This window comes from Dipodomys merriami, unplaced genomic scaffold, assembly GCF_024711535.1.
Source record: "Dipodomys merriami isolate MVZ:Mamm:240054 unplaced genomic scaffold, mDipMer1.0.p SCAF_16, whole genome shotgun sequence".
In the NCBI taxonomy this organism is placed as follows: domain Eukaryota; kingdom Metazoa; phylum Chordata; class Mammalia; order Rodentia; family Heteromyidae; genus Dipodomys; species Dipodomys merriami.
The window spans coordinates 2,409,452-2,431,158 of NW_027202937.1; the positions used below are offsets into that span (position 1 = coordinate 2,409,452).

Genomic DNA, 21,707 nt, shown 5'->3' on the forward strand with positions numbered 1-21,707 from the left:
TGATGAATTCTTAACTTGGTATTATTGGAAGCTGGTACAAACAAAGAGGTGGGGCCTAATTGGAGGAAGTAAGTTACTGGGGGGTTGTCAGACCAGTATGCCCTGTCCACATCCCTTTTCTTTGTTTCCTATTCATCATGGGTGAGGTCTCCTAGGCCATGCCTTTCAGCCATGATGTTTCTGCCCTGTCACCAGCATAAAGAATGAATGAAGCCAGCTGACTATGGACAGAAACCTATGCAACCGTGTGTAAAGACAGATCTTTCTGCTAAGTGGTTTATCTCAAGTGTGATCACACAATGACGGAAAGTGTCTAACATAACCTTGATGAAGGTCTAAATGAGCCCCTCTTACACAGTAAGGATTAGAAATGAATTAAATGATTATTAAAAAAAAAGTTTCAAATCCAATTTCCCTTCATTTCCCTAAGAACTTAGTACTGGTTCTTCTCATTGGCTGGAGTATTCTTCTTTTTGATACCTCCAGTTATCTCCTTGGCCATCTTCAAGTCCTTATTCAATGTTATTCTCAGTGAGTGGTAAATATTTGTTGGATATAATGAACTGTTGTTTCTAGAACTAAGTGTCAGATATTGGAGTGCATGGGAATGAAATAAGGGATAAAGTATTTTTTTTACTAAATTTAATTTAATTTTATTTGTGAACATACTGTACAGAGGAGTTACAATTACATGGGCAGGATAATGTGGGGATAAAGTATTTTGAAGCCCTGATAATCTATGATTCTCTTGTCATTGGACTCTTGGGGACATGATTGCTTTCTTAGCAGCCAAACACTAATTTTTAAAGATGCTGAGAATGTTAAACTACAATGAGAATGACCTAGGAGAATGATCATAATTACAGTGAAATTATTCTGAACATTTTCTCATCATTAGCTTGCTTTTTCTACTTTGAAATATACAAATGCAACAGAAAAGTAGAGAAAGCCACTTGGATCGCACATGAATAATTCTGTGGCCCCACCCCCTCTAGTGTATCAACAGACTTATTTTTTCTTTTAAAATTTGTAACATTAGGAGCTCCAGTTGTGCAATCGGTTAGCGTGCAGTACTTATAAAATGTGTAACATTAGTTGAATATGCAAGTAGGTCTAAATCAAGAGTTCTACATACTCATGTAACATTTTGTAGCCCCAAAGCTACCATAGTTGTGTATAACTTTAGGACCCATCTTTGACCATCCTTATTTTAAAGGAGCCTAGAGCTTAGGGCTGCAAGTTCTCAGTATATTTGACTAAAACATCTTATTCTACAGATAGGAACACTGAAGGCTAGTGATGTTAAGTGGCCTTCCCTCGGTTCTCCACACATTGTTTAGTCAGGACAAATGGTTCCAAATAGGGGCACCTTTGAGATTGCAGTTAAAAATGGTTCTTGTCAGAAAATTAGTTGAATATCACAATTATACATGTGAGTCTAAACAATGCACAATTCCACCCAGTTTACGTCCTTGGTAGCAGTGCTATAAGCATTCCCACAGATAAATTATGGATCACAGAAAAGTAGACTTTTGCAATTCTCTTGAAGTGAACCACCCTCAAGGCAAACACATATGAAGAAGTCATTTTATGACTGTTATTAGTTATGACTTTTGCTGCTCCTTATAGGAGTTTATTTTGTTATCTAACCCAATCATTTAAAAGATGCCAGTGGGGGTTTTAATTGCACTCTTTGCTCTCATGAGGCCAAGTCTACATGGCTATCATAATGCCAGAAGCATGTAAAAATCTACACAACAATGCTTCATTTTCCTTTAGTGACTGTCTGAAAGATGGAGACATTTTTGTGGTAATAAATTTACTCGGTTTCCTGGTATATTTCCCCCACATACTTTTGGAATCATTTACTTTTTCCAAATGATGAGAGGTGGTAGTCATCAAAGCCTTAACTGGCAGTAACTTCATTGTTTTAGCTTTGTTAAAATTAAGATACCCTCATAGCATTGGCAGTTCAGGATATTTGTATAAAATACTTTTGTAGTTTTATTGAGAACTCTGCTCTCAATCTATAACAAAAATGAAAGCTAAGTAAAATTTTGAAAACTAGATTTTTTGGGGCAGATCACAGGGGCAGGGCACTAAGATCATCTGATTTTAACGTTAAGATCTCTGCCAACAATGTTATTGACAATTTTCTAATTGAGTATTTAAGTTCCTATGCCAGTACCTTAACTTGCTTACCTTTCTCGGTATCCCATGTTTACTACATCTCATTACCTTCCTTTTCGGTACTTGGGTTTGGTTTAGTTTTTTTTTTTTTTTTGGTCCGGTCGTGGGGCCTGAACTCTGGGCCTGGGCGCTGTCCCTCAGTTCTTCAGCTCAAGGCCAGCGCTCCACCACTTGAGCCACAGCACCACTTCCGGCTTTTTTCTTTTTGCTTATGTGGTGCTGAGGAATCGAACCCAGGGCCTCAGGCATGCAAGGCAAGCACTCTACCACTGAGCCAACTTCCCAGCCCCCCGGTACTTGGGTTTGAATTCAGTCCAGGAAGTACTCACTACACTTTAGCCTTACAATCCCAATCCTTTTTGCATGGCTTACTTTTCAGACAGGGTCTTGTGATTTTGATCCAGCATCCCTGGATGTTGTTCCCCTATTCACACCTTCTGTGAAACTGGCATGACAGGTGTGTGCTAACATATATAGCTTATTTATGGAGTTAGGAGTTACATCAACTTTTTGTCCATCATGGCCTTAAACTGTGATCCTTCTCAGTTCTGCTTCCCGAAAACTTGGGATTACAAGCATGAGCCACCATGTTTTCATTACTCCTATTGTGTGTCATTAAATGGAGGTTAAACATCAGTAGCCTGAGAATAAGATGATGTGGGCTCTACTCTGATCATCTGGTGCCATTTATACAAGCATAATGTCTCCACATGAACTGTTGTATATGGCAACACTAATTGAATACAATTTCAACTAAATTCATGTATCTAAATGTTAGAAATATCTAAAGATAGTTCCTTGGATGTGATCATTTTTCTCTTAACTTTTCTTTGCAATATGCTAAAAAAAAAAATCCCCAACTTTCCAACTATGCAAAACCATTGAACCAGTCATCCCTTTTAAGTTACGACAATTCACTCAGACATTCCTATATACTACACCTCTTACCTGGCATGAATTAAACTTGGATTCACATCCTACATATGCTTGCTCTTTGGGAATTTTAAGTATTTGGTCAATACTGAAGTGCTGGGGTGATTGAAACCAACACAGGCCTCAATTACACTCCACAGAAGACGTAGCCAAATAACCGGCTATTTAGAGCAACTTCTGGAAATAGGAAGAATAAATCTGGGTACTTGACACGTTCCTAGGCAAGAAAGCGAGTGAAGCAGTCATGCGTGGGAAGGAGAAGCCCGGGCAGAGCTGACCGCTGAGCCCCATCTCGTAGTCTGTATTTGAGGTGAGAGCGGCTGTGGGCGCGGAACAGAATGCTGAGAAGGGTCACGCCCTGGACCGGTCCGCGGGGCGCACGCATCCGGAGCCCGTCGGAGCCCGCGCGGACCCAGGGCAGGGGACGATCCCGCGGCCCGGAAAGCAATAGCAACGCCCGCCCGGCCTCCCAGCGGGGAGGACTGGCGAGTCCCGGTCCCCGGGAGCGTCCCCAGCCCACGCTGCACCTCAGGCTCGGCCACGCGTGGCACGAGCACAAGCCCGCGGAAAGCCCTGGCATTCACCCACAGCCCCTGCGCACCACGGACTCCTTCACACGCACCCCCGGCCGCCCCGAGCCCCGCGCGCCTGCGACCTGGCCGCGCGCGCATCCCTCCACGCCCCCGCCGGCACCCGCTTCGGCTCCCGGCAGGCCCCGCCCCCCCGCGTGGCTTCGCGCGCACACCACGCCGGCTCGCGCACGGGGCCCCGCCCCCGGAGCGTGGCGGAAGTAGCTCGCTCTGGGCCGCGGTCGCGCGCCGCCTGGCGCACTGCGCATGCGCCCGCGCCGCCACGGGGTGGAGCTCCCGTGTGGCTATCTCCCCGGTCCGCTCTAACCCCCCCGCCCCCCGCCCGCCCGGTAGAGGCGAGCTCACGCCATCTTGCGCCCCCCCACCCCCATCCTCCGCCACACCGCCTTGTCACCTTCCCCTTTCCATACTCTTCTGTTCCCCCCCCCGCCCCCTCCCCAGCGCGTGCTCCCGGGCCGCAGCAGCAGAAACCGCGCCATCTCTGCCCCACGCGGGACGCGCAGCCGGGCCTACAAGTGTTCTTAAGCAGAGGTTGTCGGGGGCGTGGGGTCGGTGGGGAGGGGGAGAGGCCCGGGGGGCGGCCGGGGCGCCTCCGCCCCTCACACGCCCTGGCGCGGCGGCTCCCCGCGCGCCCGCGCCTCCGGAGGCGGCGGGGGCTCGCGGGCCGCGGCGGCGGCGGCGGCGGTGGGCCGGCCCTGCGCGGCGCCGAGCTCTCCCGCGGGTCCGGGCGGCGGTGGGCGGTGACTCCTCCCCGCCGCCGCCGCGCGGGGCCGGGCCGGGCCGCGCGGGAGACGCCGGGCCCGCCTCACCTGGGGAGGGCCGGCGCGGGGGCGCCGCGGGGACCCCTGACGGAGACGCCCACTGCCGGGGCCCTGGGAAGGCGCGGGGAGGGGGATTGGGGGCGCCTTCGTGGCAGCGTGGCTTCCCGAGGGGGGAAAGGTCAACCCCACCTCGTGAGCCCCGACCCCCAGACGCACACCGGGGGAAACTGCTGTGCTTGTCTCTACCTCCGTGCCCTGGATGTGGGGACCACAGTTCAAGATGGTGGGGTGTCTGGGAGAGCGAACCCTGGTGCTGTGCTAGCACGCTTCGATCTGCCCCTGGCTGCTCTTACTCTGGAGGCCCCAGCTTTTGAGTTCTGAATGCCCACACGTAGTTCTTGCTTTCTTTAAAAAAAAAGGAAAAGAAATAAAAATGAGCTCCCTTGGGGTTGTCAAGTGAGAGAGGGAAAATGATAGCTGACCTTCAGAGAGGGCCCTGGCCACGTTCCTACTGCACGCGTGGATAAGTTAGCCTTAGGTCTCTGAGATTAGTAAAGACTCGAAATGGAACGACTGTGGACTAATTTGGGAGAAAACCTGGGGTCGCAGGATTTTTGTAAAGCCCACCTCTACAGAGATGTATTTTAAGAAAGAACTGGCGGAATTTCTGGTGTAATGTTCCAAAAGAGGCAGATTTTGAGGAACAAACGTTACTTTGCCAAAACAGAATGTGCTTTATTGTTATCCTAAGTTTTTATTTATTTTTGTGCTGTTAAAGGGTGTCTAGGCCTGGGGCTGCACTCTTCAGTGGAACTTTCTGCCAGGATGGACGTGGCCTATGATCTGTGCAGTCCCTCTGGTCACTACTAGGCACAAGTCACCTCGGGGTGCTTGGAATGTGTCATGTGCCACTGAGGAACATTACTTTTAATTCATTAATAAATGAATGACAATTTAAGTAGCTGTATATGGTTAGTGGCCAGTGCATAGGATAGCAAGGGTTTAGAATTTTGGGTGCTCTTCTAATTTTTTCTTTGAGTTTTAAATCAGGAAAGACAATTCTTGGACCGTTTGTTGCTTAAAGGAATCAATCATATTCAAATCATGCCTTTCATTCAAATGCTATAGTTCAAAGACTTGGTTTGTTATTATTTACTTACAGCTTGACAAATTAAAGCAAATCATTCTTCTGACTCCTAGGTTGTACAGCACATGCCAGATTTGGTCGCAAAGCCATGAGAATGCTAACTAGAGTTTTCTTTAATCATTAGTCTTCTGTATTATGATCATGAGTTTCCACTGTCTTTTATCTCTTTGGTTCGTTTTTGGTAATAGATTTTCAATTTTTTTTTCTGCAAGTTTTTTTTTTTAATTTGAAAGTTGGTGCTTTCCTTTTTCCCCTTTTTAACCTTAATAAAGTAATTTGATAAATTACAGTAGTAGCCTTTGGGCTTTGGGATATTTTAGAAGTAGTTTCCTTGTTATCCATGTTCAGAACTTGTGTAGATGTAAGTGAAATTCAGTGATATATGTTTCACAAGATTTCTTTTAAGTATGTGCATTTTTCTTTTTCTAGCAGGTGTTTATAAAGTCAAGCTTGAAAATTATGTTTTTGTTTTTGTGTGTGTGTGTGTTGGGGATTGAATCCAGGGCTCCTCCTCTTAACATGTTAAGCAAGTGCTCTGCCACTTAAGTTACACACTGAGCTCCTGAGAATAAAGCTTAAAAACTGTATTTTTAGGTAGTACCCTTGACTGTGGCCTGATACCTATAAAGTGGTAACCTTGGTTACAAAACTGAAGGTAATTGTTAGATCTGGAGCAATAATGTGAAACTCATGAGTTAGGCCATAGACAGAGAGTAGCCCCAAACATAAATCAGAATGGGTTGATCTTGGCAGAGTGATTCTCTGTCTTAGTTATTCTGGCACAGTCATGGTTTAATGCCTAATTGTTCCAGCATAAATGTTACTGTTGCCCTTATCACTGTCTAAAATAGTCTAGTTGGGACCAAATAATCAAATGGCCACCATAGTTTTAGACTTGTTACAATGCATCAAATACATTTTTGCAGTGATTAACCATATTGCTATATCAGAAATATACTTACTCTCAAACAGTGACAAAGTTACTTGGTTTTGTGCATAAATAATAGATGATATATCTGGAATAAGGCCAACAGGTAACTTAATTCATTTAAGCCACTGGTTAACTTAAAAAATTCGTGTTGGAAAGCAATCTTGGGTAGCTTGAACTTTGGTTCTCTTTTTTGGTGAGAGGGATTGTCTTTTTTTCTGTAGTGGGCTGAAAAGAAAGTTAGGCCCTATCAGTTAAACCAGAGTATTGCTGTATATGTGTTCAAATACTGCCTGGTGAAATTGAATAGTGAAATCACTGAAATCTTTTTATGTATTAAAATGATAACCATTTTGCATATAGTTTACTTAATGAGAACTCAGTCAAATGCATTGTTGCATTAATTGAAGTTATATTAATTGAATTTATATGTAATTGAATCAGGCACTCTTGGTTTAAAGCTTCGCTCTGATCCTTAGTAATAACAATCATGTCTTGGCTCAAAAGGGTAAAATGAGGTAACCCAAGTGATGTATTTAATATAGCTTTGTAAATGTCAACCTTAAGTAGACTGGGCAGGTCTTGAAGAGCTGTTAATGCTCTAAGATGCACGATGGGTTGGTGGAAAGAGCACCTGAAAACCAATTGCAACTAGCTTTTGCCCTTTTCTGTTTTGTGATTTCAGGGTTGTTTTTTTTTGGTTGTTGTTTGTCTTTGTTTTTGTTTTTGTTGGTCATGGGGTTTGAACTCTGGGCCTGGGTGCTGTCCCTCAGCTCTTCAGCTCAAGGCTAGTGCTCTATCACTTGAGCCACCACGCCACTTCTGGTTTTCTGAGTGGTTTATTGGCGATTAGAGTCTCATGGACTTCTGCCTGGGCTGGCTTTGAACCGTGATCTTCAGATCTCAGTATCCTGAGTAGCTAGGATTACAGACGTGAGTTACCAGCACCTGGCTAAGTTAAGTTTTTTGAGACTTGGTTTCCTCATTGTAAAATGAAATCAGTGTCTCCATCCCAGCTTCTCACCAGATTGTCAGTGAGTATCAGCTGAGAATAGAACTTGTGAATTGTCTTACTTTATAAACACTTTTTCATTTACTTGGTTTTATTTCATTTGGTCTACCTTCAGTAAGGAGTGACCTTAAATTGGAAAAAAATTACATCTTTTGTATATTAAATTGCTTATATGAGAGCAATGTCATCAACAACTATTCTTTTTTCAAATAGTCCTCATGGTCCTAATAATGGTGCCTCACTGATCTGGAAACACTAAATCCTCTGCACAAAGCAACTCATACTACTACTGCTCAGGGAGAACCAATGTTTTCTTAGACACTAGCTCTGTTTTATCCACTGTGCTAAAACCTATAGCACAACCTATATCCAAACATGTCATTCCTAACAAGCAGGTGATACCAGCTCTGTGAGATGTTTGCCCACATAAATTATACAAATATAAATTATTTTAAAAAACCTTGACATTGTGCTTTTGTTATTTAAAATGCTGTAATGGTTTTATTACTGAATCCTGTACATTTTAATTCTTCATGTCAGCTCAGTCTAATCAGAACTTCCTTTCTTGAAAATGGACACCACACTTAATGAGAATCCTGAAATGAACTTACTTCTTATTTTTCCCATGAAATGAGCATTTTGTATGTGTGAGGCCCTGTTCTAAGTTCTTTATGCAATTATTCTATGTAAGGTAGAAAAGAAGAATTTTGAGTTGTCATTTTAGAGATGAGGGGTCTGAGGCAAAAGAGGTGACATGACGTGCCCAAGGTCACATGGTAAATGTTTGAGCCTCTATATGAAGTCCAGACTGGACTTTTTACTGCTACACTGTTGGCTTGACATAGACAACAAAGTTCACCATGACAAACACATTGTGGAGGTCTTATACGTTAATTAAGATAAACTTTTATTTGTGTGTTCCTTGTTGTGTGGTAGAAAGAACTCGACCAGGAATCAGGGGGACCTCAGTTTTGGTTTCAGCTTGTATCACTAAATAGTGCTGTGTCCTTGGGCAGTTCAAGAAACCCCTCTGGACTGCAGTTTCCCCACCTGAAAAACGAGGGATTTGGATGGAATTAGTGATTTTCAAACTCTGGCTCGAAGCCTGCTCATGTCTTTGGTCCCCCTCCCTCCAGTTTGCATAGTTCTCTTTTTGTTTGCGATACTCTTTTAAACGAAGAGTTTCTGAACATAACATTTAAAGTTACCAGTATCGAGAACTCAATGACAATGTCAGCCCACTTACTGTTATGTGAACAACTCTCTAGACATTTTACTTTATTGTAGTGTATTAGAAAAGAGGCCATCTTTTACAGACAAAAAACTAGATATTAAAATGGAAGAGGATTCGTGATTTTGGCTGAAATACATACTTATCTAAATGGACTGAATATGTATCTCTATTTATATAAATGGACCAGAATATAGATTATCAGTTACCTGGGAGTGACGGTCTGTTTTATTTTTAAAATTAGATTTGTACCAGCAAGTATTTTTACTCTTGATATTCTTATAATTCGAGAGGAAAAAACTCACCTTATAGGGCTAATATATATATATATATAATATATTATATTATAATATATAATATATATAATATATGTGAGCTAATATTAGCGTTGAAAAAAATTACAAACTCCAAATCGATGTATTTTTTTCTATGTCTACACTAAATCTCCTACTAGCCACATAAACTATGTTTTTAACTACATCAGATATTTTGTTGAATTGTTTATAGTTAATAATCTAATTCCCTTAAGATTTACAATTTCTAAAATATGAATCAATGATGGAAGAGACTGTTAATGTTTAAGGAACCTGTTCATTTTTAAATATCAAATGCACTTCCCCTTTACTGTTAGGAAGATAATTGATTTTCAGGGTTTGTCATTGAGTTTATGAACATGTTTGGTATTGAAAAAGTGGGTTCATCTGTGTTGTTAGGGTTGGATGTTGTGTGTTCTTCTTAGTAGTTGACAGCACCATTTATCCCGTAAGTTTCTAGGGCCTTAAGCCTCAGAGTCATCCTTGGTTGCGCTTCTCTCCTCCCCATGTCTAACCCACCTGCAGGTTTGCTGTGCCTTCAGAAGAGATTTGTGTCACCATCTCTGCTTGTCACACTCGTGTAACAAGTGTATACAGTGACTCCTAAGTGTTTTTGATTGTCCCCTTGCTTCCTTACAGTATATTTTTGCCTATTTGAAATTACAGCTTTAAAACACACCACATTTCAAGTAATGTGCATGGCCCAAATTTCCTTATATGTATGTAAAATTTAGCTCTCTTCAAGGCTTGTCAAGGAGTGGCCTCTTCATAATGCTCAGGTCTTATTTTCTACTGCTTACCCTACTTGCTCATCTCACGTCCACATTGGCCTTGGGAATCTCGGTACTCTGCTGTTTCTTGGCCTGGAATTTCTTGAGCACTGCTTTCTAGGCTTTGGTTAAATTTTAAATATCACCTCAAGTCCACTTGCAATATGGAATATATTAATATATTGGAATTGCCGCTGTATTAGCCTTAATACTAGATATAGAAATCTTATAGATACTTTGTACACTTTTTTAAGTTCTTGCATTCTTAGTGATTGACCAGTATTATTCACATTAGTGAAAATTTGTATTATGATGTAACCTGAAATTTTTTAAGCAATGTAGTGTTTGGCTTAACCATAATTTCTTCTTGTCTTTGAGGTGTTTATGAAAATTTTCTAATTATAAAAGTTTTAAATTATATTACAGATATCCAGGATGATTAGAATTGAGACTGCATGCTTGGAATAAGAACATAAGAGTAAATACACAGGTCTGAATTAGGGTTTCTCAACAGTGATACATTAGAAGAAAGGATAAATTCTATTATTTTTTAATGTACTGGGTTAACTGATCAATCCAGATTTTGAAGTTAGTACCCAATTCTTAGTTCTCAATTCTTAGTTTTCTAAGAGGTTTCTTGTGGTATTTCTTCTTTGGTTTTTTAGTTGCCAAAACTGTGTCTATATGGAAATCCAGTAAGAGGTTCATTGCATTTTGCCTGATTTATTTTTTGTGATGTGCACCTTTACTTCACTTGAGATCTTTAATTTGGTAGCAGTATTTTCTGGGGGGAAGGAGTATTCATTAAATTGCTGTATCTTAAGAGATAAATGTTAACTTTTCTTCTCTGGAATGAGATTTTACAGATGTGACCTAGTATTGGCTATTGGTTTAATGATCAGGTCTATATTATATTAATGAGAAGTGAACTTATTCCTTGGGTTCACATTTGAACTGTGACATGTTGAAATGATCTAGGTCCCAATCTGCACATCTGAATTCATTTTGTAAAATATGGCAAACAGCTGCATTTCAGTTGAAAGCTGAAACAACTGCAGGACATGAACCCATTGAGAAGATTACAGTAGGCTTTCAGTTCCATGTTAACTGTATTTATTAGACAAAATTGACGAGTGCTTCTGCTTTTAACAAAACCCTCCCCTTTATTTTAAATGTCTGGAAGAAAGGAAATAAAGCATTGGAATTATAGGACTTTGATGTGTAAAGAAGTTAATGTCTAAAGAAGTAAATTATCTAAATCATCAAACAAAATGTGGGAAGGGGAAATAATTATTGTAAAAAGTCTAATGAGCTATCAGCTCATCATGTCAAGAAAAATATTATTCACCTGTTTGATTTGAAAATTAAATTACTTGACTGTGAAAGGATGACTGTGCTATAATAAAGTAGGATTGGGACTCTTTACTTCTTACCAGTAAGTACTTTTGATGTAAAACATTTGCAGTAGAGAGGCAGGGAGACAACAAAATAAAGATGTCTATCCTTCCTTCATTTCCGTCCATCCGTCCGTCCGTCCGTCCGTCCCTCCCTCCTTCCTTCCTTCCTCCCTTTCTCCCTTCCTCCCTCCACCTCCTCTCACTCCTCCTCCCTTTCCTCCCCTTCTTCCCCTTCCTCCCCTTCTTCCCTTCCTTTCCTTTCGTGTGTGTGTGTGTGTGTGTGTGTGTGTGTGTGTGTGTGTGTGTGTGTGTGTGTGTGTGTGTGTGTGTGTGTGTGTGTGTGTGTGTGTGTGTGTGTGTGTGTGTGTGTGTGTGTGTACTAGGGTTTGAATTCAGGGCCTGGACAGTTTCCCTTGACTTTTTTACTCACTCAAGGCTTGTGCTCTGTGTGTGTGTGTGTGTGTGTGTGTGTGTGTGTGTGTGTATGTGTGTGTGTGTGTGTGTGTGTGTGTGTGTACACACTAGGGTTTGAATTCAGGGCCTGGACAGTTTCCCTTGACTTTTTTACTCACTCAAGGCTTGTGCTCTACCACTTGAGCCACAGCTCCACATCCTGATTTATTGGCTTGCTGATTAATTGGAGATGAGAATCTCATGGACTTTCTTGCCTGGGGTTAGCGTTAAACTCTGATCCTTAGATCTCAGCATCCTAAGAAGCTAGGATTACAGGAACAACCAGTGCCTGGCTAAGTTTTTTTTTTTTCCTTCTGTCTTGTGCTGCTGTACAAGAATTTGATCTAGGAAAATTCTGCTTCAAAGAGTTAAAAATGGGTGAGTAGATTTGAAAATAAAAAGGGGTGGGTTGCTCCATCAATACCTCAGTTTCTTGGCCATGTAATAATCCCATAGAATGGCATATGCATTAGATCTGACATGGGTCAGTTCAAATCACAATTTGTGGAGGCTGTTATTAATACTTAGTTTAACATTAATACTGAGTTTAACATTTCACCAAGTTATCTGTCAGCCTTGTGTTGGACAGCAAGGAATGTTTTCTGGGCTCTTTGAAAGTTCAGTCTCTCTGTCTCCTTTTTTTTCTCTTTCCATCTGTTCTTCTTTCTTGCTCCCTCCCTAAAAACTTTGTTCCATTTCTGCTTGATTGTAAAAATCTTAGATTTCCTATCTGTTTCCTTCCATCTTGGACTGGGGATATAATTTTTTTGGGGGGTGGGGGGACAGTCCTTCGGCTTGAACTCCAACCTGAGCTTCTTTTGCTTAAGGCTAGCACTCTACCACTTGAGCCACAGCCCAACTTTTGGCTTTTTGTGTTTATGTGGTACTGAGGAATTGAACCCAGGGCTTCATGCATGCTAGGCAAGCACTCGTACCACCAAGCCACATTCCCAGCCCTGTTGTAATTTTTTAACCCAAGTTTCAACAGGTAATATTTACTTTCCTATATAATTATTAGGAAGAAATAATTATTTCAAAAGGCTTTGTGAAAATCTAGAACAAATTCAAGCTTTCAAAAGATGATGGTCTTTCTTAGTTTCTTAATTTTAGAATTTTAGAATTTTGGGTCTCAAGCTCAGTTGGAGTGGAATGCTTCTTTCTCTTTCTGTGCTCTTGCATTCTGTGCCTAGTGGTCATGGGCTGGCTCTTGGGCCCACATGGCCCACTCTAGGTCAGAAGGATATTGACGTATTCTAGACCTCATCTAGGTAGTATGCTGCTTGTCTCACTTGGTCCAGTTGCATTTTAAAACCTTCAATATATACAACTTTATATCTATCTGTCTGTCTGCCTGTCTGTCTGTCTATCTATCTGTCTATCTATCTATTTATCTATCTATCTATCTAATCTATCGATCTTGTCTCACTTGGTCCAGTTGCATTTTAAAACCTTCAATATATACAATTTTATATCTACCTGTCTGTCTGTCTATCTATCTATCTATCTATCTATATCTATCTATCTATCTATCTATCTATCTATCTATCTATCTATCTAATCTAGCTCAGTCCTTCCCTCCCTCCCTCCCTCCTTCTTTCCCTCCCTATCTATCTGTTTCAGGCAGTGGACTCAGGCAGAAGCCTTTTCCTCCAGCCTACTTGCATAGGGCCCCGTCTTTTGTTTATTTTGTAATGGAAGTATTTAAAGTTAGTGGAATTGTATTGAGTTTTTAATTTTAAAGTATTTAAGTTGTTTTTTAACTTGTGACTATGAAATAAGGATAATATAACTTGACATGAAAGCTTTTAGTGGATCAAGAAATGAGACAAGATCTTTCAACAGCATTATTTCATGCTTATTGTATACTTAGGAGTTATTATTCTTTGCATTTACTTAATGAATTAGCAATGTAATGTGTTAATTCATTTAATTCTTAGAACACCCCCTAAGAGATGAGCTATTATGGAAACACTGACAAGTTAAGTTGCTCAAAGTTTTAGCAAAGCAGCAGAGCTGGGAATTAAACCTAGGTAGTCTTAATATGAAGCCAGCTGTTGAGATTAGGTTTTATGACTGATCACTGTGACTTCGTGACTTCCTATTTAGCCTCCTCTGCCTTCCATACTAGTCAGGCAAAGTGTTTTCCTTCATTACTGTGTTTGGTGAGAAATGAGAGGGTCTCAGTTACAGCTGTCCCCTGTAACATATCCTTTGTGTAAGATGTCAGGAGCTGTACAAGGCAAGCTGTTCTGTGACTGGAAAAGCCCAAAGAAATGATCCTATCCTTGAGATTTGTGGACTGGGAAAGCATTTTATGTGGGCAATGTGATTAGGTTTTCAACAAACTTCTACGTATGAGAAGGAGCCTACCAACCAGTGATCACTCAATCTCCTGTATAAACCACCTCCTCCTAACCCAGCTTTCCCAGCAAGATGACCCTTTGGGCTCTTCAGATTAGTAAGTTGCCCTAATGAAGTTCTTCTCTACCATCATCTACCTTCTGTAGTGTTATGAGCAGAGCAGGTGTTTTGTGAGAGCAACTCCAGAGCCTGCTTTCTCAGTTAAACTGTAGTAAGTCTCTCTGACCTGCTTTTTCCTGTTCTGAATTTGCTATGTTCTTTAGAATTCAACAGAGTTTTTATTTTAAGGAAGGTTACAGCATAGCAAAGTTTACATGAACATATGAAGTGTCATGGTAGTAGAGGCTTTATCTGCCTAGAGAATGTGATGTTATTTTGACCTATTTATATTTATTCTTGTTCATTAATGCCACATGCATTAAATAAAATGACATGCATTTTGATTGACATCTATTTTTCTCATTCTGTATTATCTTAATTTTAGGAGGAAAATAGCATTTTAAGTAAAATATTTGCTCATATCATCATAAAATACCATAGTCCATAATTCTGATTTATTGATTGTCTTTATTTGTATTATTTGTATTTTAAGCTGTGATTCTAGTGGTCTGGATGAAACTGTGTGTGTGTGTGTGTGTGTGTGTGTGTCTGTGTGTGTGTCTGTGTGTATTTAGGGGCTACTGGGAGCTCCCTAAAGAATTGCTAATGAATCTAAGAGCTCCTTGCAACACATTGAAAACCATTGAGTTCTGTCAAAAGCCTTTAATGAGTATTTTTATTGCATTACTTATTGCAGAATAGGTATTGACTGACATTCAACTAAGCAGCCTTTCTCTTCTGTACTGTTTCATTTGAATAAAGAACGTTAAGTGAAAGAAAACTGTTATGCAAAGCAGAATCATTAGGAACTTAAATTTTTCTATACCTTTTTTGGAAGTGGTTGAAAAATGCTTCCATCTTATGCACTAATTTATAAATACATTGTGTAAGGTTTCTGTTTCTTTTTTTATGTAGATGAATAACACTGCCGCTAGCCCGATGGCTGCTGCTACTTCAAGTAGTGGGAGAAGTGCTGGGAGGCCCGTAAGCTTTGCCACAGAGCTTCAGAGTATGATGTAAGTACGTTTCTATACGCGCACACCAACTATTGCTGCTTTAAGTTTGTTCATATTGAAGAAGGGCAATATTAATAAAGTTCATAGAATTCAGCTTAGAAGTAATTTGTATTTAATCAAGTCAAAGTTACCATTTTTAAAAAGCCCTGAGCAAAGGGGCCAGGTAGAAATGCCACAGTGGCATTGTCAAGAATCTTTTATGGTGTATTATGTTAGAAAATATTGCCAGGAACTGGTGGTTCACACCTGTAATCCTAGTGACTCAGGAGGTTGAGATCTGAGGATCACTGTGTGAGGTTCAAAGCCAGCCCAGGCAGGAAAGTCTGTGAGACTCAGAATAATAAATAAATAATAATAAAAATAAATAATAAATAAATAAATAAATAAATAATAAACTACTCAGAAACAGCTGAAGTGGCTCTGTGACTCAAGCAGTAGAGTGCTAGCCTTGAGCACAGAGAGGCCCAGGGACAGAGTCCAGGTCCTGAATTCAAGTCCCTTAACCAGAAAAAAAAAAATAAGTATTTCAAGATTTATAAGGTAAGAGATATTTCATTTTCTATAGAACTGGTTCATTGGTTTATTTACTTTGTTTTTTGTTCTTTTTTTTTGCTTATGTGGTGCTGAGGAATCGAACCCAGGGCCTCATGCATGCAAGGCAAGCGCTTTACCACTGAGCCACCTTCCTAGCCCTGATTTATTTACTTTGTAAATATACATTTATATACTTTCTAAATTATAGAGCGTAGTAGAATGAATAACTATTGCCTTTTACCAGTCTTACTTAACCTTTCTCCCTATTCTCCACTTTGTTTTGAGATGTAGCATTTTAAAGCAAATCTCAGATATTTAAAAATTCATAGTATTCATTAAAACCATATAACGTTAATAGCTAAGAAACATGATCTGTAGCAGGGCCAGTGAACTACAGCCATGTAGTCTGGTTTTGTAAGTAAATTCTCATTTATCTAATTAAGCATCACTCAGAGTTGGATATTTCAGCCTGAAAAGCTGAAAATATTATTTGGTCATTTGTAGAAGTTTGGTCTCTGCTCTGCAAAACAGCTCTCTACAAGACAAAAGCTGAAGAGTAGTATTTTCTTTTGTCATTGAAACTTGGAGTTTCTGCTTAATATATCGGATAGACCATAGGCCACTTAAACTGAAAAAGAAAAATAAAAGCGAAATCCAGCACTTTGTTATTAGTTTTGCAAACATCTTCCCAACTTATGTACCTAAGCTGGGTTCAGAATGTAAAAATTATTGTTGGCTCTAGCTCTGGAATAAATGGACATTTTCCTTCTATTTTAGACCTCATAGAGAGGAGTTTGAAGTTACCCTTTTTTCCTCTCATGATTTGCTTCACAGAAAGGGATATAGGGCCAATATTAGGGGAGTCCTTTATAATTCATCAGTATTTTCTGTTAGTATAAGATTCTTAAGGTTTTGACTATATAAAATCAGAATCAATCTACATCTTTATTTAAATGTTTATTTCATATGAGAAAACAGACTTTAAAGGTTATGTTTGTTTTGTTTTGTTGTTACTGCTTCTGCTTCACAGTTCTAAACCTATCTGCATTGCTGTTTTCCAGTCTTCTACTGCTCCTGTCTTCCCAGCCATTCACTAGTAATGACTTGGTTCTTTGCTTTTAGTTCTCTCCTTTTAGTTCTCTGCTATCTAATTGAGCACCTATCATTAGTGTCATTTACAGGTATTTCACTTAAAGGAATCCAGTTTATCAGTTACAACTAAAGCTATCAAGATCTGCTGTTAGGTACAACCAGTCTCTTTTAATAAAGGTTATCATATTTATATGGGAGTAATAAACACCAGTAGTGAAACCCATTATGAAGTACTTCCAGATTTTAAACAGTTCCTAGTGAATTGAGATGAGAGTAGTTGTCCCTATACTAGTTTTCCTAGTATATACAACTGAGTATATATATATTTTTTATCACAGCTCTTTGAACAAGGGTTAGAAGGACACAGGGGTACATTTTTAAGTTATAGAACTTATGCAGTATGTAAATTAAAAAGTGAAATCTTTTTAGTTCACATTTCAGGTTATATGAAGTTAAGAATTTTAATTAATGTACTTTAAGAAGCTTCATTGAGCTCTTGTTTATTTCAGCTGTTTACATAGTTCTTGCCTTGTCAGGTTGTACTTGTTCAGACTTGTCAGTCTAGTGATGATGTCAGTTTTAGCAACCTGGTGACACTCAGTAATTCTGTGACTAGATTAAAGAAAAACATTTTTTTGTTATTTATGTATTGTAGTAATACACACACGCACTCACGCATGCACGCATGCACTCATGCATGCACACATACTGGGGCTTGAATTCAGAGTCTCCAGCTCTTCCTTGGCTTTATTGCTCATGGCTGTTGTTCTACCACTTGAGTCAATTCCTATGTTACAATAATTCCAAATAAAAATTTTATCCTTATGTAAATTCACAAGCTCAAAATATTTTTTAGTCAGTTTTCTTTATATTGTAAAATTTACTCTTAGTTGTATAAATTATTTATTTATAATTTATATATTTAATTTATTTTGATGTTCCTGGGGCTTCTTCTTGGCCTGGATCCTGTCCCTGAACTCTTTTGCTTGAGGCTACCTCTCTACACTTCAGCCATAGCTCCACTTCTAGCTTTTTGATGGTTAACTGGAGATAAGAGTCTCACAGGCTTTCCTGCCTGGGTTGGCTTTGAACTGTGATCCTCAGATCTCAGCCTCCTGAGTAGCTAGGACTATAAGCATGAATCATCAGTGCCTGGCTGCATTTTTAAGAATAAACTTTTTTGAGCTTTTACTGTATGGCAGTATATAAATACATCAAGAAGCATACATTCTTGCAGTAGGAACAGTATGGAGACAACTAATTGTCATGAACTAGAAAATAAAAAAATCTGTGGTAGTATAAAGGAGTGATGGATTGAACACTTTTCAGGGTTAGCCTTCTAACTTTAGGTCTGTATTTCTAACTGCTTCCTGGAATGTTCACAAAGCAGTCTGTGAGTTCGTCATTAGTATGTTCAAAACTGAAGTAGTAATTTTCTTAGTAAGATTTGCTTTTTTTCTCTGGAATTTGGGATAAACAGCACCAACAGTCTCCATAGCAGCGCTAGACTGGGGCATCATTGTGTGTATGATGCAGTACCATTGGCTGTTGTTTAGTATTATGAAGTTATGAGCTGTGAAAAACTGTGTTTCCTGTTTATCCCTATCTAGCTTTAAACCCTAGTGTGTACATATCAGAATTACTAGTAGATGGCTTTTAAACTGACATAGGCTTCTTTCAAATGGTTTCCATACTCCATCTTAGTTTTTCTGGAAACTGAAACTGAAAGTAAGAGGTACAGATATGATTCCAAAGATGTTTCAGTAATACCAATGATGCCAAAGTGCTTGCAGAATTGACTGTGTACTAGGTAACTGATCATTTCATTGTAGATGAAGAATTGAGACTCCAAGATTGACTAACTTGTTAAGACATTACCGCTAGTCAATGGCAGATCCCATGCTCTAGACACACGTGAAACTATATTGCTGTCATTTTTAGTTTGATTTATATAATTCAGTTTATAAACTTTTACCAGTTCATATGTGACTAATACACTGTAATGAATTATGTGAAAGGTAAATAATTGTTGAGTTAATAACTTGTTTATTAGCAGTGAGAACTGATATTTTATGAGTGTTAGATTAAGTTGTCATTTTCATGTTATCTTAACATTTATTCCAGTTTTCTTTATTGAATTGCCAAATCTGTCTCAGCAAGGCATATCAATAACTAAAGGAAAGTATCATTTTTTTCACAAAAGTTACATACTTATATTTCTTATTAGATATTATATTTGTGATATTTCATAATTTTAGACATAAATGTAGCCATAATGTTTACATTTATACTTTAGATATTATTAAATATTGGGTATTATTAAATAATACCTTATTCTGGTATTTAAATTTCCTGGTATTTAAATATGTGTTACAAACTTAGACTTGTTGTGAAATACATATGCTTGGGATGTTTTAAGGTATATTTTATAAGTATACTGATGGGAACCTTTTCAAATTAATTAGGTCAGTTTCTATCCGGAAGGCAAGAATTTATATAAAAACGATTGAAAACATAAAAGCATTGTATAATGAAAGTTGTGATCACATATATTTTTTCTTTCAGAAATGAAATAGGAAATGCTTTAAGTTTCTAGATCAAATTGAATTAAATATCTGAAAAGTATATCATTTTATAAGTGTAACAATAAAAATTAGATTTTGTGTTTAAATATCAATATCAGTTCTCTCATGAGAAGAAAATAACTGATATTTTTGTTTTAGTATACAGTATAATTATTTGGAAGAAAAACATCTTGCTCAGTCTTAGAAATGAATGCTTGAAATTAAGGATGATGAAGTCATTTGAGTAATTTTGTGATGATAATCCTTAGTTATAGGGGAAAGTACGTAAAAATTCACAGATCCATTCTTTTAAAATTACAGTGTAGTTTGGAGAATGGGCTTCTCTGCTCATGACTAATGTGATGGCAGAACCTAGTTCTACTTGATGTGCAGATTTTAAAATAACCTTTACTGATCCTTTCTGTGGGTAATCATATGATACACTTTTCCTGTATGCTTTCCTAGCTCTGTAGCAGACTGTTCTATGTACTATGTTAACTTTCCACAGTCTGAGAACTTAGGAATTCTGCAACATGTTTCAGATACAGAATTGTGGACCTGCATCTACCTCACAGGGACAATATGAATATTAAATCAGATTGATTAAAGCACACAGTATAATTCCTGAAATATAATACGTACTATGCTGTTTTGTTATACCGTCAGCATATTAATTAGGAAGTTTGTAAAACATGTAGGAGGAAATATTTGCAATTTTGTGGGAAGAAGTTTATAGAGAAAAATGAATTTTCTTGTGTTGCAACATGCTGTCCAGTACAGCTGTCTATACTGAGGGAAATGTCTATTGAGGTGCTGTTTGGTATGATAGCCATTTTATTTTGTACTTAAAAATAAATTTTAAATTCCATTAAAACTTGAAGTAGCCACATGGAACAGGTAACCACTATATTGGATAGCACAGAGAAATAAAGAAGTACAAATTCTTTTCTGGTTTATATATGTCTGTCTGTCTGTCTATCTGTCTATGTTGATACCTGTCCTGGGACTCAACTCAAGGCCTAGGCACTGTCCCTGAGCTTTTATTTGCTCAAGTGCATTACCACTTGAACCATAATTCCCCTTTCAGCTTTTTGGTGTTTAATTGGTGGTTCGTCTTACAGACTTTCCTGCCCAGGTTGGCTATGAACTGAGTAGGTGGGATTACAGGCATGAGCCACTAATGCCCAGCTAACAATTATATTTTTATTAGAACTGGAAAAATCTGTTATATATTATATGACCTATTGAGATAGTATAGTCACTGATCTATCTTTTTCTTCATCCTCTTTTATCATTGTCCTTTAGAGGTCTTAAGATCTTAATTTTTGGCTGCTTTGGCATGTCAGATTTGATGGGTGTATTTAATATTGCATTCAGTTTTCAGCATAGGAAGTTTACAAGAAGGGGCTATGGGTAATATTGAAATGTATATGGTTTTTGTAGATTTTTTTGTTAATATATGTGACATGTATATACTCATTCTAAAAGTTCTATAATTACAGCTGTGAATGTACTACATTAACTTGATTAACAAGCTAGTTTCATTTTTTATTAATTTCATTATTTTTTATTTTATTTTTTTGGTCGGTCATGGGGCTTGGGCCTGGGCACTGTCCCTGAGTTCTTCAGCTTAAGGCAAGTACTCTACCCCTTGAGCCACAGCGCTACTTCTGGTTTTCTGGTGGTTAATTGAAGATAAGAGTCTCAGTGACTTTCCTGCCCAGGCTGTCTTTAAACCTCAATCCTCAGATCTCAGCCTCCTGAGTAGCTAGGATTACAGGCGTAAGCCACCGGCCCCTGGATTTCATTTTTAATATATAATCAGCTTTGTAAGTCTTGTTGCTTCTGCTTTTCAGCAAAAAGTCTTACAACCAGTTTTGATGCCTCTCTCCATTCATTTTCTTGGTTTTCTTTCTCTGGGTTAATATTTAATGCATTTTGTTATATGTTGTCAGGGAGAGTTCTCAGTGAAAACAATTTTACTTCAAGTTGAGTTGCCAGTGGTTTTACCATCACAAATCTATCAGTTTTCCTTTCCCCTCAGAATTGAAATTCTGCCTTTATCAGATAATAAATTATTACTTTTGACTTTTCTTCTCTGTTCTATTGAACTTTATTCCTTTGCCAGTACTGCATTATTTTAGTTATTATAGCTTCTTAATATGTTTTAATACTTGGTGTTACCATTCAAGTCTGTCCATATAACTTTTCTATTTAAGATATTTCTGGACTCATTTCTTATTTTCATTCTTCCAGCTGAATTTTTAGGAATCATTTCATCAAGGTCCAGAACAAATCCTAACTGCAAATTTTAA

At 38.8% G+C, this 21,707-nt stretch overlaps 2 protein-coding genes across 10 annotated transcripts in view; one reads left to right on the top strand and one right to left on the bottom strand.

The window, feature by feature from the left end:
- The window catches only part of Runx2 (RUNX family transcription factor 2), a 178,376-nt gene that overhangs the window by 138,766 nt on the left and 17,903 nt on the right, over window positions 1–21,707 (bottom strand). The gene's annotated exons all lie outside the window — the stretch shown is intronic.
- Window positions 4,081–21,707, top strand: part of Supt3h (SPT3 homolog, SAGA and STAGA complex component) — a 249,902-nt gene continuing 232,275 nt past the window's right edge. For 3 of the 7 annotated variants that reach the window (XM_070023617.1, XM_070023616.1, XM_070023615.1), the window contains exons 1-2: window positions 4,088–4,244; window positions 15,102–15,202. In XM_070023617.1, coding sequence (XP_069879718.1) covers window positions 15,102–15,202 — 101 coding nt within the window. In that variant the 5' untranslated portion in view covers window positions 4,088–4,244. Of the gene's footprint in view, window positions 4,245–15,101; window positions 15,203–21,707 lie in introns of all 7 variants that reach the window. The other 4 variants (XM_070023611.1, XM_070023610.1, XM_070023614.1 and 1 more) reach the window with 4 other exon arrangements.